Source organism: Drosophila elegans, unplaced genomic scaffold (genome assembly GCF_018152505.1).
Source record: "Drosophila elegans isolate 14027-0461.03 unplaced genomic scaffold, ASM1815250v1 contig_183, whole genome shotgun sequence".
NCBI classification, from domain to species: Eukaryota; Metazoa; Arthropoda; class Insecta; order Diptera; family Drosophilidae; genus Drosophila; species Drosophila elegans.
Window position 1 is genome coordinate 8,465,563 of NW_024545550.1, and position 16,990 is coordinate 8,482,552.

The 16,990-nt window shown below is 41.1% G+C and overlaps 1 protein-coding gene across 3 annotated transcripts; it reads left to right on the plus strand.

Moving 5' to 3' along the window:
- The first annotated feature begins 219 nt into the window (after positions 1-219).
- Positions 220-15,397, plus strand: LOC108144465 (ALK tyrosine kinase receptor). Of its 3 annotated transcripts, none has more exons than XM_017269367.2 (9): positions 220-441; positions 5,918-6,918; positions 7,290-7,983; positions 8,184-8,676; positions 8,741-8,928; positions 9,420-9,597; positions 9,659-10,692; positions 11,228-11,435; positions 11,507-15,397. In XM_017269367.2, exons 2-9 carry the CDS (start codon positions 6,139-6,141, stop codon positions 13,035-13,037), a joined length of 5,106 nt encoding a protein of 1,701 aa, XP_017124856.1. In that variant the 5' UTR covers positions 220-441; positions 5,918-6,138; the 3' UTR covers positions 13,038-15,397. The 3 variants fall into 3 exon arrangements, with proteins under 3 accessions (XP_017124856.1, XP_017124857.1, XP_017124855.1); XM_017269368.2 differs by lacking the exon at positions 220-441 and adding an exon at positions 2,464-2,813; XM_017269366.2 differs by lacking the exon at positions 220-441 and adding an exon at positions 2,464-2,803.
- Positions 15,398-16,990: the final 1,593 nt, after the last annotated feature.

Here is a 16,990-nt window from a genome sequence, read left to right on the forward strand (position 1 = left end):
ACGTCGCGACGAAAACAAATAAACAAACAAACACACACACGAACCCAAGGATGCCGATGCCGTAGCCGTAGCCGTGAGAAAAAAGAAACTAGCCGGCGGATTTACTTGTATCTCCGTATCTCTTGTGTGAGATGGACTGAGTTTTCTCGGGGCGTCTTTTTCTACGGACGACGCCTTCGCATCTTTAGCTTCTTTGGCCGATCAGCCCTAGCTCTTGTCAGTCGTCGTCGAACATTCGTACCGCTCAGTCGTCGCCCAGCGGATGTCGCACACCAAATATCCAAGAGATATACATATATTCGTAAAAGTACCCTCGAGAAACACGCTCATGTGCGCGTCGGCTTTAAGTGAATATAATTGAAGTCCAAGTGATATAAATATAGTGGGATAAACTCTTTCCTCAACCACGACACGTGCCGGGCACACTTTACCCCGAACTGCGTGAGTTTTCCCCTACATTATCTGACGTCTATTTTTAAATAATATATACTTTCTGGCGAAGTGCATCTGCTAGACGCGAACTGCTTATACTGAATATTTTATGTGCCATTTTGGGAGCACTTGGCGCAATTTGCGCATCTCTAAACATTTTACGTCCCATTTTGATGTTGCCAAATAGAAAACAAAAAAAAACCAATATTCAAAGATGGAAATAACATTTTTAGAAATCTGACAAAAATTTGCTGTTGTGATCTTAATAATGCTGTGTATACCATTTTGGGCTCAAAAATTGGGGGTATTGTAAATCTACAATTGCCAAAATAATTAAAAAAGTTTGTTGTGTATTGATACATTCTAGCTTAATCTTTATGATTTTCTGCTCTCTTGTGGATCTTCCCTAGTATTAAATGTAAGCGCTGAGGTTTTCTTCTGATCATTTCAATCTTTCTCTTTTCCTTCCTCTCTTTCCATCTCCTTCTGTTGTCTGCGACTTTCTTCAGCTGCCGCCGACACTTATAAATATGTTTGCATATATTGGCGTGTTCTACAGATATATTATCGTACGTGTGTATGATATGTACATGTATATATATATATGCATATATATATGCACATGTACTTTCATCTTCGCGATTCTATATTCATTTTCGCTACGTCTGTGTCGCCCATTTCCGTTTTTTGTCGTCATTAGTTGATGTTGTTGATGCCAAATCTAAATAATATTAGCTTATTTTGGTAATAGAAAATATGGTTTCAACTGCTGATTTATTTTACAAATATACTTTGCAATATTCAAGTGAATAGACTATTTTCAAAATAGGCATATGAGCCAATTTTAATTATCAATTTATCATCAAAGAAATCAGACATTTTAATGGTTGTTTTTAGGGAACAATTTTGTTGATTGGTATGCATTTTCCCAAATATAAATAGGAAATTGCGTATCTTTTAATCACTTCTATAAATATTTTCTGAAAAAAATTGCTAAAAACTTTATTCCATTACTTTATTATAAACTTGGAATTATACCATTCATAGATATATTGCATGTATCTGACATTTTTGCATTATTTTCCCAAATATAAATAGGAAATTGCGTATCTTTCAATCACTTCTATAAATATTTTCTGAAAAAATTGCTAAAAACTTTATTCCATCACTTTATTATAAACTTGGAATTATACAATTCATAGGTTTATTGCATGTATCTGACATTTTTGCACAGATAAAGCCCAAGCACTTTTCTATTTTTGGAATATAGCCGTTTGCCCTTTTATCAAGAGTTAATTGACAGATTACCATTTAAAAGCTGCCAAGAAAATGCTACGAATTGCATTATTTCCTGTGAATAAAAATGAGAGGCCCGGAAGGCGAATGCAAATCTGGGCAGCGTAAGTAGCACCTGTTGGCATCGAGCTTACTTAAAATAAGGCTGCAAGTGTCCGGCTTACAAGCAGCGTAGCAAAAAGGCCAAGATAAATGCATTTGTTTCGCATCCGTGGCGCTGATTAGGTGAAATTACATCGCAGGACGAAGGATGTGCAGGAAGGTTGGGGCTCTAATGCACTGCAAATTGAAAGAGGAAACCCAGCAGCTCTGACTGCAACTGACGCACAAGCAGGCCCATCGGTTTTTCCTCAAATAGCTCCCCACCCCCCTCTGAAATGAGGGGTTTTGCCACTGCAGCGGCTGATGTAGCTAAATTCAATTTCCAGCAGTTTGCATTAATTTCCCGGCTTATGCCGACCGCCAGAGTGCGCCACTGTCGCCCCTCCTCCCCTTTCCGCGCCATCACATTCAATCAAAAACAGCAACAGCTTTCGCTGCGTGAGAAAAACGAGTGGAAACACTATGGAAAATGCAGCGAGTCGGGGGGAAATTTCCTCAATTCAATCTCGCAGCTCGTCGTGTATCCTGTGGCTCGTTTTCAGCGCAGGATATTCGTTTAGCCGCCGACGACGCGAGATACCGATACCAATACCGATGCCAAGGATGCTGGCCGGGCACTCTCGCATTTTCCCACATTTCACTCTTCGTTTGCCGAGCGTCGTGCGCGCAAGTATCCCACAGATACGCGGATTGACGGCCTCCAAGAAAAAAAAAAACAACAAAAAATACAAAAAAAAAAAGAAAATCCCTGAAGAAAAAACAATACAGTGCTTAAGAAAATGTTACAACTATATCAGCGGGCAAATAATATTAATAGCAAATGAAAAAGAAGAGGAAACGTGAAATGTGTAACTGAAAACTTCATCATTTTCTTTCGCAAAAAAAAAGCATATTTTCTTCAGCACTATACATAATTCACGGGCAGCAGCAGCAGCAGCAGCCTTTGCAAATTTCAAGACCCCACACAAAATGAGTGCGTTATGGTAAAAGCGATTACATATTCAAGCATATAGCGAAAAATTGTAGTTAAGAAGTCACCCATAATGATGTTGAAAATACTGTCGAATCTAATGAAAAATTTGTTGAGCTGCAGGAAAAATTTCGTTACTTTTGTCTGTGTGTGTGTGTGTTTTTGTGGTGTGTTTTTTGTGTAGTATCTTTTGTGCGCCTCGGCCTCTCTGTGTATCTGTGAGATACGCAAAACAATTTGTCTGCGCCATTAGTAGCAAAGACTGTCCTATGTGTGTGTGTATCCTGCGCAGTCAACGAAACCGAAGCTGCGTCTCGCATCCTGGCAAATCCCTGCCACCATCGCCATCGCCATAGCCATCGCCATCTCCATTGCCAGGAGTCGGGGTCAGAGGGCAGCGCAATATTTGCGACGTTGACGCAGTCTCCACTCTCTCCTTCTAATTGTGTTGTTGTTGGTCCCGTGTGTGTATATCTGCAAAATACAGACCAAGAATACCGTCCATGTGCTGTTTTCTCTTTTGTTGATTCCCTTCGAAACTTACAAAACATTGTTGGCACTTTTTTATTTGATTACCCGTATCTGTTAATATATTAAAAGTTTCTATTAAGAACATAGGCTTTTGATAACATTAAGAGGTATTAATATGATATTAAATAAATTGTTAATTGTTTTCGTATAATTTTTTTGTTATTCTTCATCACATACTGAAATTAATAAATAATGTTTCTTTTATTAAGTATTGCCTGCTATTTTAATAAATTAAATAAATTATGATACATGATTTTGAAAAAAAATAGATTAGTTTAAGAAATTGTGGAATCGAAATGAACTAAAATAGTAAACAAGAAGATTAAATGAATATAATTTTAAAACTAAAAAAAGGAGAGCAAAAAGAAAAGCAAAAATATTTACGCTATTAACATTTCAACTCCTTATATTGATATAGCATATCTATAAATTATTTGGTATAACAAATTATATTGCTTTTAGCTATTAATTTCAGGGAGTTTTTTTTAACTTTCCGAGTTTTTTGCACTTTAGTTTCATTATTTTTATAATTATGAGTTATGGAACAAACAATAATATATATATATATACTGTATGTCAGTCAGCGTTTCTTACATTTAGAATCGACAAGTCAAGGCCAATTTAGTGGCACTAGATAGAAATATCTTTTTGCTCTAAGAATGTAATTCAATTTAAAAAATTCTAAGTCAATTATGCTGATAGAAGGGGTTCTTTTGCCTTCCTAGTTGCGCTTCAAATATGAAATACCCACAAAATAATGTTTTTCAGTGGTATACGCTCCCCATTGTAACCCTCATAGCTTCTGGCACTTGTCCGTGTCTTGAACTTTTGCCTCAACTCGAGTTCGCTTCCTGCTCCTCGATTTCAGAGGGTTTTCAGTGGGTTTTAAATGGGGGGTGAGGAAAAAGTCATTTTGCATGCATGTGTAGTTTCAGCTAGTTGGCTTACCGCTTTCCCAGCTTAGCGTTTTCCCGCTTCACCGTTTTACTCGCAGGACTTTCAGCTTCAGTTGCTTTTCCGTTTTCTGCACTCGCTGCAAATATCCCGCCAACGAGTGGGGTGTGCAGTGAAAACTCTCTCGCTGCTTTTCCCCATTTTCGCTTTTCTTTTCCTTTTTTTACGAGGCGTGTTTTGGCACTCTTTGTGTGTGTGTGTGAGAGTATTTACAATTCCGTTTTGTTGTTGTTTTCGCGACAGCCATTTTGTATAGCATACTTTGCGTACTATGAAGTTACACACACACACACATACCAAAGAACTTTCTTTTTTTTTTGTGAAAAATTTCCCGACTTTTTCGCTATCTCAACATGGAATATATTTTTTTTGTTGGGGTCTTCGCTTGGCCAAAATAATAGAAAACGTGAAAAAACGAAAGGCCAGCAGCAACAACATCATATTCTCACTCTTTCTTTTCTTTAGCTTTCTTTATCTCTCACTGGCCTATTCCTAAGTCTAGTATCCACAAAAAAAAAAAACGATGGAACAAATGTTAGCTGCAAAATCAAATAAAATATATGCAGTTGTCATTCCGCAAGGAAAACAAATCAAGAAAAGAAAATTCGGGAAAATACCAGTATATTATTGTGTGTATGTGTGTGTGTATGTGTTGTATAGCCAAATGTTAAAAGTGAAATTTAACGACGCCCCTTAAGCAGAAGAAAATGCCTGTGTCTACATATACAAGAAATATAAATTGATTCGTTCAAAAAGCCAAATAATTATAAAGAAATCCATTTGGACATGTGAAATTCGGAATCAGGCCAATGACAGGTTTTTCAAATTAGAATAAATGATTTTTGGAAATAAGTGAAGGCAATTGTTATATTGTTAGAATATTATTTATTTTGAGCTCCTTTAAATGATTTATTTTCAGTCTCAGTTTTAAAGCTGTCTAGTTAAAACTTATGCAAAAGTCTTCTTACTTTTGCTGGTATATTATATTCTAAAAATCAACTTTGTTCATTGTTCATATCATTGTCCGTAAAAATATACGCCTTAAAATCAATAAATATTGATGTTTTATAGAAATTTATAGCTGCCAGGGTATATAAAATTCGGATTGCCGAACTGAAAGTCACAGAAAATTCATTAAAATCCATTTCCGAAAAATCATTTGCAAAATTTACCCGAATTCCAATACAAGCCACGTAAATCGAGAAGCGCAATCAATATTTGCATTTTAAGGAACGGCGTGCATCTTGTTCAATATAATCGAAAGGTCTGCCATCGATTGGTTTTCCTTACTCAGAAGAAATACTTGGGTTTCTCCAAAAAAAAAAGACACGTTCTTTAATAAAGGCAGCCTTATTGCAATTTCGGGCCTTGGGCTTCACTGTGTCAATTGTTCGGTTGTGAGTCGGCAGCACTCTCATTGATTTGGTGGCAGGACATGGGGAACGGGTTTTTGTCCTTTAAAAAGGACGCATGTGACTGTGTGGGCTGGCCAAATCCTAAACCTCTGCATTATGAAATGTCATTACGTGGGCTGCATTGTCTCCACTCAAAAGTCAAACGTCAAAAGCCAATAGAAAACTGATTATTTATAACTTTTGGTTAACAAATTACCCTATTTTGTACTCTCAACAGAATCGAACGGAGGTGGCATTTAATTAGCGAAAAATAGCACACTCACCTTTGGGTGAAAGCTTTAGCAATGAGCTGCCTGCACTTAAAGAACTTTAAACGCGTCAAGTGGTCGCAATCTTTACCAAGGAGTTAAACACCTAACTATCGTACCATAAATACAAATTGTATTGTCTCTGCAATTGAAATCTATTAGAAGGTGGTTAAGAAGAGGAGCTTTAAGAATGGTCCTGTTGTGTGTGGTGGTGGCCTTGGCCCTCCTGCTGGTGGATCCCTCCCATGCCCAGCGACCTTTGATCATGAACCACACTTTTAGTTCGCTGCCCATGTCCCAGCATCCGAGCTTCAACAGTTGGCCAGTTGCGACGGGGGGCAAGCAGTTGAGGAACGGCCGGCTGCATGAGCAACCGCTGCCCCTGCCACAACCCACATTGCCGGTGGCTACGCAGTACGAGGACTACGAGGTGGCCCCGCCAGGATCGCGTAGGGATAACAAACGGCGACTGGCGCAGATGGCTCAGCGGCCAGGAAGCGGAAATGGCGGTCGACGGGGCATAGAATCGCTGCGAAAGGAGCTGATGAATCCCTCGGTGGGCGGCCCAGGCGGAGGAATCTCCGGTAGCAGTGCCGGCTATCCCTCCTACTCCGCCACCTCCTCGATTGGCCGCATCGATGGGCTGGGTCAGGGCATAGGCTCGGCGGATCGCTATGGCGAACAGCTGCGACAGCCCAGTGGAATGGCTGCCATGACGGCCGGTCCTTTGGGCGGACCCTACTCCACGCGCTTTCCCCCCTTGTACGCCGGTGTCGATGACCAGCCCAAACGCTCGAACCAGCGAAAGAACTCCATCAGCGAGCTGTACAAGCTGAAGAAGGCCTTTAACCAAGCGGACGAGCCGGCCGGTGGTGTGACCCACGGCAATTTCGAGGGCGATCCACAGCCCGCGTCGGCGGATCCGCTGCAGGAGATAAAGGACCGCATCCGAGATACGTCCCCAAATGCGGTAAGTACAGCATAAAAGAAGGCCTTTTATAAAATACCTAGACCAGTTTGGGTATATATTCTTAAGAGTACATATTTTAGCAGGAAAAATCCGATACTTCGAATAGTTGTTTTTATTACCGACAAAATCCTTCAGAGATTAAACCTTGATTTTCCGTTTTAACATTTTTTGTACGGTATCTGTTTTATTAAGGATAAACAATGTTTTTTACGTGTCATACATTGTAAGTCTTTAAATGTTTTGAGGCAAGAACTAAGTACTTTTTTTATTCATAAATACTTACTACAACAGGATACCTCTCCCGAATGAGACACCGTTTATATAATTTGAAGGAGTATTTTCCTTATTAATCAACCTCTTAATTTTAATAGAACACCTACGCCCCCCACACGGACGCCACGCCCTCGTCGGAGTACGAGTATGAGCTGGGCGTGAAGTGCAATTTCGAGACGCCCTGCAGCTGGACGTGGGGAAACTATACGGATGGCTTTCAAGTCATCAGTGGCACGGAACTGGCCAAATGGAACCTCACGGGACTGTTGCCAGGACCTGCGGCGGATAGTATCGACGATGCCAACGGACACTTCCTGTACGCCCGCGTGCATCCGAATTCGAGGCCTCTGAATCTCACCTCCCCGGAGTTCAGCACCACGATGGAGAAATGCTTCTTGGAGGTGTACATGCACCAGAGCGACATGAGCCACGGACTTTCGAGGGTGGTGGTGGAACTGCTGGACACGGCGGGCGGCAGCTGGGTTCCCGCCGAGATTCTCGGCGATAATGTGCGCCAATGGACCCGGAAAGTGTATCGCCTGGGTCGCATTTCCCGCGATTTTCGCATTGTCTTCGAGGTCGTACCCGATCTGCGAGTGGGCCAAAAGGGTCACGTTGCCGTGGACAACTTGCGCATGGTGAACTGCTTCCCCGAGGGCACAAAATCTGAGAAATGCAGCACCTCGCAGGTCAAGTGCACCGCCAACAGGGTTCCCGTGTGCATCCACCTGCCGCGGATATGCGATATCACCCGGGATTGCGATGAGGCGGAGGATGAGCAGCAGTCATGTGGTGAGTGGAAACATTTTGTAGATCACAGTTTATGGTATTAATTCTTCAGTCGACCTAAGCTGTCATAAAGCTAAAGAATAATAATAAAAACTTTAAAAAAATGCAAATTTAAGAAGTAGATCGCATTATTCAAACCGTGGGTTAATACGACGAACCCTACTGTTCAGATGAGTATCTAATCTATGCTATCTATCATTCAGATAAAATTCCCTATGGCGGTCGCTGTGACTTCGAGGAGGACTGGTGTGGATGGCGCGATTCGGGGAAGACCACTCTGACCTGGTCGCGGCACACGGGCTCGTCGCCCACCCACGACACCGGACCGGATGGCGATCACACCATGCAGCACCTGCAGAACAACACCAGCGGCTACTACATGCTGGTGAACATGAACCAGCATGCGAACAACACCGAGAAGAACTCGATCATCGGGTTCGCCAGCAATGCGATCATGGTCAGCAAGACCTTCAATCCGCCACCATCGGTGCATGGAAATCCGGACTCTGCCTACCGCAACTCCTGCGTGGTGAGGTTTTTCATCCATCAATTTGGCAAAAATCCAGGCAGCATCAATCTCTCTGTGGTGGAGATGAAGGAGAAGGAGAACATCACCACCACGCTGTGGTGGAGCACCAAGAACCAGGGCAGCGATTGGCTGCGAGCGGAGTATGTACTGCCTAACATAACGTCCAAGTGAGTTTGCTATTTGAAATTGATTTCTCTGGAAATCAAATTAACTGTGAGAAATCCCCCCTAGATACTATCTGCAATTCGAAGCTCGCATGGGCATGAGGATCTACTCGGATGTGGCCGTGGATGACTTTTCACTGAGTCCTGAATGTTTTGGCCTCAACATTCCAGAGGATCACCTGGGTGGCTACAACTACTGGGATGTCCGACAGAATCTGAAGAGTCCGACCTACAAGGACTTTGAACACACGAACTGTAAGTTGAGACTTTCTAAGCTTAGTAATTTGAATATTTTATATTTCAAAACCACTCAAGTGCTTTGATTTTAATTAAACAGTTGTGGTTTTTGTTTTTATTCAAGTCCCGGGAACTTTCATAAAAAAAATCCCTTTAATTGTTTTTTTAAATTACTAACCACTCAGATTATAAGAAATTTGTAAACACACCTTTATTTATCTATGGATTGATAATTTTCGTGTCATATTATATAGTGAACTATACTCGTTTTCCTTGGCTTGTAATTTAATTTTAAGCAAAAACAATTGTACACAGTTCTTTTAATATTTATGTATATACATTAAATATCTTTAAAACCACACAGAAAAAAAAGGACATTAAGTCACACATTTGTTAATTTTTTTATAATTTAATTTGTAGATGAATCTACTGACCGTAGATTACCAGTGTGTTAAAACTGAATACATATTACCCTATATTAACGCACTGTTTTGTACCATTCTTTTCAGATCTTGAGCTAACCAGCTGCGATACGCGAGGCATGATAGGACCATCGCAGGCGCAATGTGAAGCCGCCTACAAGGAGCAGAACAAGACGCACGTCCTGCGGGAAGTCCATGTGGTGGAGGACCAGAGCAGCTACAAGGGCATGCAAAAGTGGAAGGTTCCCCACGAGGGTCACTACACGTGAGTTTAGGCTCTTCCTCATACAGGATCTGCCATATTAATGTACTCTAATCCCGAACAGAATCATTGCCAAGGGCGCCAGTGGAGGCCTGGGATCGGGCGGAGTGGGCAGCTCTCGCGGATCGGTGGCTGTGGCCGTGCTGGAGCTGCACAAGCACGAGGAACTCTACTTTCTGGTGGGACAGCAGGGCGAGAATGCCTGCATCAAGTCGATGGGAGGGCTCAAGGAAGCCGGCTGCGGAACCGATCACGACCTGGATCTGGGTCAATATAGCTTCCGTTCCAAGCAGGATATGGTCAAGAATATCTATATCGAAAATGGCGCCGGCGGAGGAGGCGGTGGCTCCTACGTCTTCCTCCTCAATCAGGCCAAAAACGAGGCAGTGCCTCTGCTGGTGGCCGGTGGTGGTGGCGGTCTGGGCATAGGTCAGTACATAGACGAGGACTTCCAGCACGGACAAAAGGCGAAGCCGCTGCAGGCGCCGGAAAGTGGTCAAATCAACGGGGAGCCGCTGAACAAGAAGACCGCTGGTCCCGGTGGCGGATGGCGGGCCAAGGAGGACCAGGCCTTGAGTCCCACTTACGGAGCTGCCCTGCTGCAGGGCGGTCGTGGTGGTCACTCCTGCTACGTGGAACTGGCGGACAACGGCACCTCCGTGCACAGACATGGCCAAGGTGGATTCGGCGGCGGCGGAGGTGGCTGCAACACCGGCGGCGGAGGTGGTGGCTACGCCGGCGGAGATGTCTACCTCACCGAGTCCAATGGCGAGGGCGGCAGTTCGTACATCAGCGCGAGTCGCAGTCTGCGGGAAATAAGCGACATCCATGCGGGTGCCAGCAGTGGACCGGGTGCCATCATCATTATCCCGGCGATCGAGGGCTGCGGCTGCGACTACAGGTGCGTCGCTCTGGACGAGTTTCGGTCGAAGGTGCGCTGCATCTGCCCGGACGGCTGGAGTCTGAAGCGGGACAACCACACCGCCTGCGAGATTCGCGAGGAGGCGGGTCAGTCGTCCTTCCAGTATCTCGTCACCATCCTGATGGTCTCGCTGGCCGTGCTCTTCATCTGCATCGCGGCACTCATCTTTATGCTGTGTAAGTAGATCAATTAAATTCATGATTCAAATATTCATTAGAACGTTTAAAACTGTTTTAACAATTATTTGAAAGACCAACGAATAATATTTACTAAAGACCCTAAAAAGCATTCCATCAGAACTGGAGAGCAGTTTTCACTGAGAAATATTTTTAAAAAATCTGAGAGCTTACACCTGAAAATGAATGAACACAGAAAAAAATTGATGAGACATATTACTCGTTTAGATAAAAAAAAAGATAAAAATTTAAAAAACTTTATAAATACCAAATACAAATTAAATTTTAATGTGCATTATTGAATTTGAATTAAATAGCTAGATATTTATTTAACTATTTCCTTTATTTATTTTTTAACAATCATCAACAAGAAGAAAAGATAAATTCATATAATTTACACATCGATAAGACCAAAAGTATATAGTACATAGAATAGCTGTAAATGTTATGTGTATCAGATATACCATCTTTTATCTTTTAAGTACAACTTATATGTATCTTGATTGCTAATCTAATTTCTTTCTTTCTGCCGCAGACAATCGCTATCAACGTAAGAAGCAGTCGAAGAAGCGCCACAAGATGCTCGTGGAGCAGGATCTGCAGTTGACACGCCTGCGCAACAACATCGACGACTCCAATCTGAACAACTTCAATCCCAACTACGGATGCGATGGTATCCTCAATGGCCACATCGATGTCAACAGCTTACCCCAAGTGTCACGCGATAGCCTCCAGTTGGTCAAGTGAGTCACTTAGTCTTGATTAATATACCAATTACATCCACTAATATTTGTTTATATTTATAAATTTGCAGTGCTTTGGGCAAGGGAGCTTTTGGTGAGGTCTATATGGCACTGTATCGCCATCGCGACGGGGATGCCGTGGAAATGGGCGTGGCAGTGAAAACACTGCGGGAAGATCCCAAGCGGGAGAAGGAGGAGGATTTCCTTAAGGAGGCTGCCATAATGGCCAAATTCAATCACCCGAATATGGTGCATTTAATAGGCGTCTGCTTCGATCGCCAGCCATATTATATAGTCTTGGAACTGCTGGCCGGCGGGGATCTGCAGAAGTTCCTGAGGGAGAACAGGAATACCCCCGAGCGCCCATCACTGTTGACCATGAAGGATCTGCTTTTCTGCGCCTTGGACGTGGCCAAGGGATGTCGCTACATGGAAAGCAAGCGATTCATTCATCGTGACATTGCCGCCCGCAATTGTTTGCTGAGCAGCAAAGGTCCCGGTCGAGTGGTGAAGATTGCCGACTTTGGCATGTCCCGGGATATCTACAGATCGGATTACTATCGCAAGGGTGGCAAGGCCATGTTGCCCATCAAGTGGATGCCACCGGAGGCCTTCCTCGATGGCATATTCACCTCCAAGACGGACGTGTGGTCCTTTGGCATTCTGCTGTGGGAGGTCTTCAGCTTGGGCCGTTCGCCATATCCGGGTCAGCATAACACCCAGGTGATGGAGCTGGTGGTGCGTGGCGGTCGACTGGGCTCACCCACCGAGTGCCCCGTCTCCATCTACAAGGTCATGGCCGACTGCTGGAATCCCACGCCCGAGGATCGGCCCACCTTCATCAGTTTGCTGGAGCATTTGACGGCCTGCACGCAGGATGCGAGCATAATGAATGCCCCGCTGCCGAATATATTGGGACCGACGGCCTCCGAGCGGGACGATACAGTCATCCGGCCGCCCAATGGCGAGGAGTTCTGCCTGGCGGTGCCCGATTATCTGGTTCCGCTGCCACCAGGTGGTGGTAGCAGTGGTGGCAATCCCTCTGTGGCCAGCAGTTCGGGCTATGTTCCAGAATCGCAGCGCCAACAGATGAGCTCCTGCACTCCGCCGGCGGTCACATCCCCGGCTGCACCACATCCGCGGCCAGTGGAGAGCATGGCCCCCACTTTGGCAAACGGAGATTGCTGGGAGACGTCCTTTATACTACCCAATGCGAAAGGTGGAAGGGTGGAGCCGCCAGATGCGCCACTGGCCAGTGGCGAGGAGGCCAAGCTGATCAGCCTGGACACGCCGCAGCCCACACCCACTACCATCCAGCCGCCTCTGTCCTTCGCCTCGCAGCTGGACGGGATTACGCTGGATCCCTCGGCTCTCGGGAAGAGTTTGCCCAACGGCAGTGCTAAGCAGTCGTATGCCAATGTGCAGGTGAAACAAAACGAAGGGGCGGAAGGCAAGGTCATCAACGGGGTGGTTAGCAATGGAGCAGTGTTGAATGGAGATGTCTCCACGGGATCAGCAGGTGGTGCCGACTCACCGTTCACCATTCAGGGATATACGGAACGCTACAAGGACAACAACAATCATTCCGAAATCAGTTGCTAAGAGCCACCAAGGAACAAAGGGATGCCAAAGTCAGTACACAACACTTTCAAAAGAAAAGCTAAGTCATTGGATTTCTGGCAGATTTGTAAAGATTTCTAAAATCTTTATGCAAATCTGAACTTTTGAATTTGTAACCACTGATCTGTAAACTCTGAGTCGCCCATATGAGTTCGTCTTGTTTAGGGGCAATCACAATTTGCTTGCGCCTCACCAGCGCATTAAGTATATGAATTCTCGATGTACAATGAGAGAAAAACCAAAAATTGGGATAGCGAAAACCGAGTGAGAACTTCACAAAAAAAATTGTATTGTAATTTAATCTTAAATTTGTATTGCGTAAAACAAAAACAAAAAACCAAAGTCGGATAAAACAAAAAAAAGTGAAAGTAATACATAAATTTAGTTGAAATAAATAGTTTAGTTTTTTACCAGATATTAGTTTTGCGAAAGAAAAAAACCAAAATTGTACAAGAGGTTGTATATACTAATTGTATCTTAGTTTAACAATTACCCTCAATTAATTTAAATTATGTTTTTTTTTTTGTGAATCCCTTTAGTTTCCTAACTTTAGTTAACGTTTTAAGCTGATGACTGAAATGCCAAACAATATTCCTAAAGTAAAAAAAAAAGAAAAGAGCGAAACGTTAGCTTATTTTTAATACGCAGTCCAGAACCGGGAACCAAGTTGTCAACTCAAAGTAGTTCAAAGTCTCAAAAACAGCTCGTTTAAAGTTCGCAACAATACCACAAATGTAGTCAGACAGATATGCCACATATGTTTTTAAAATAGGATATATTTTAATTTAGGATTCTCAATTCTTATATAGTTTACTCCGAGAAAAATAAAATAGAGTGTAAATAACAAGCTTCCGTCGTAGCGAATTACGTATATTAAATGTATTTGAATAGTCTTAAGGCAAATGAAAAACAAAATGAAAAACAAAAAAACAGTAGCATGTAAAGCGATAGCAGAAAAACTACAATTTACAGGGTGATTTTTATGAAAATTCAGTTGTATGTTTGAAAAACAAAAATTAGCATTAACGAAACCAAGATGACGCAACGACTTTCAGCTCGATTTGAGTTGCTGAAAATGTTGTAAAATATTGTTTCAGCACAGCCCTGTATTTGTTCATAAACATTAATGCTCTTTTTTTTTAGGTGTTGGATTGGAATTCGAAATTTTGTACATTTAGTTGGAACGTAACGAACAAGCTTTAAATTATATAATTTTTATAAAGATATATTAACGATATACAAGTGAGACGAAAACATAATATTTAACCGAGCAGAAAATATATAAATTATACAAGAACGGGGCTCCCAAGAGCCAAATTTGATTTACTATATATTGAGGTATAATTAGATGTAAGAAAATTGAGTGTGTGTTTAAAACAACAAATCGAATAAAACAAAAAAATATATATATACTTAGATAATGATACCGAAACATACATATATAGGAAGGATAATGTTATGTCTGTTTTGCTTTATGTACAAGTCTACGGTTATATGCGCATACATCTATATACACGCAAACATATTCTCGTATATAAACATATGTATAATCAACTTATATATTCAAAATGTATGTGCGACTAAGCGAACCGTAAAATTAAAATGCTGAACACGCGGAAACCAAAAATCATGTAAATTACATTATTAATTATATAGTTCTTACCCGCATTTTCAGTCGAGCTCTCGATTTCCATTTTTATATTTAAAAGTGAAATTACGTATGATTTGTATCTCAAATAATTATTGTTTTACATTTTCAAAGTAATTTTTAAACAACTCTGTAGATTGTTTCATTCGATTTTATTTTCTTAAATAATTTTGTTATGATAAAATTATGTTTAACATTCTCCGATAAATTTAAATGTGAGGACGGCTGAAAATACACCATACATTATACTTTACATGCGACTTGTCACACGAAACACCGGAACCCAAACAAAAAATGTACAAAATAAAATAAAAAACCAATTGAGACAAAAATATAAATAGACAAAAATCGAACAATGTATGATCTAAAAGAATGCTCAATAAGTATAAATCTCAGCATCCATGGCTTACACTTAGTCTTAACACTTAATCGAGTCGTTAACTTGACAGTATTTTTTTGTTGTTGTACGTGTATCTATAATGGTTGTGCCGAAGCATCTTAAGTAAGCGAAATAAACTTACCCAAATGCATTAAACACGCATCTCCACGAGATCCTATCCGAATACATGCATATGTATAAATAAACAGACACCTGCGAACAGGATTCCCACACATTTTTGTACCCTGACGACATTACCTTGTGTACCTAAGCCCACAACCTGAAAGAGAAGAGTTAAAGATGCATATATCCGCAGATCGTTGTTGATTTATTGTTGGCACTGGTTCAGTTTGAGATTTTGGGGTCTTGGATTCGGAAAAGGATTCTATATTCGATTCAGATCGCTTCGTTACGTTTCCGTAGTTCGGCAACAATTTAGGATGTTTTTACTAAATTCATTTAAATTAATGATAATGTTTGAATATGAATTGAATATCATTCGATGGGTATTTAAAACTAATAAACTAGTTGAATTTTTTGCCACTTGGCTTGCTGATTGGAAACTGGATGTTTTTTGAAGCTTAGAACCAGGTCAAGGCATTTACTCCCGGTGAGATAAATCATTTTTGACGGCATAGACGATTTTAATTGGAATATCAGTAGCTTTGCATACACTTCATTTCTCAACAATAACAATTCGCAACGAAGTTTAGAAGAAAACATAAATTATATATATTTAAAAACATATATAAGAAACGAGATAAGTATAAAGATCACACAATAAATGGTATTTTTATATACTACGAAAAACCCCGCAAAAAAAAAGAGAAAAACTAAATGACAAAAAAATTGAACGCAAGTTTAGTGCATGCGAACAGGCTTAAACTTAGCTCTAGCTATAAAATATTAATAAAATAAAAACAAATTTAATGGTTTTCATTTAAAATCGTAAATTATTTTGTTACATTTAAAAAGTAAAGGCAAAACAAAACGAAAAACAAAAAACAAAAAATAATAAACAAGAAACAGAAACGCAAAGACTAGAACCACATTTTGTAAGCTGTATCGATTGATTGATGGATGATGGTGGCAAGTAATATAAAATACAGCATAAGCAAGCCGAACAGCAGCAAAAAGTCCATTTAGAGAAGCTACCACACTCGAAAGTAAAACGAACATAACTTGCTGAAAAATATAATGGCGGGCGAAGATCGCGAACCGGAACTTGGGAATTCCACTCACATAGTATAATTTTCGATTCGATCTAAGCTATAGAGAAATACCAGCTAAGAAACGTATAATTGACACACACCCCTGCTCGTACTTCCCCTCCCTCTCACACTCCGCTCACCCCCACTCTCAACTTCGGATTTCCACATTTTCTATACTTTTCCTAGAGGAAGGACGAGTTTTGAATTATCTAAGCATAAGCACATCTCACGACGCAAAACCGAAGAATTATAAATATATCTTAATGGCATATATATTTGGCGCTATGGAGTGGAAAACAATTTTAAAGTTGGTAGCGTGTAAGCGCTGGAAATGCGAAATGACAAAAATCTGAGAAACTGAGAAAAATAATAAAAGTGAAAATTCATGTGTACAAAACCAAGATGAAGTGTGTGTTTTATTCGGGACATCCGTTTCTTCCATTCTGCCATTAAAACAATAAACAATTCCTTGTAATTTTCTTTTATTGAGTTCTTTTTTAGATTGGATTACTTTCCTGTTTTTTTTTGTTTCAATTTATTTTCATTCATCTCATTACTAAAGTCAATTTCTTGCCATGGCCAATAAGAACTAAGACTTTGTATAGCTTACAATTTGTTTGTTAAGTTTTAGTTTTCTCGCCCCTCTCACGAACTATTTTAATTGGATAGTTTTTGTATTTTTCTAGAAGCTAATTAA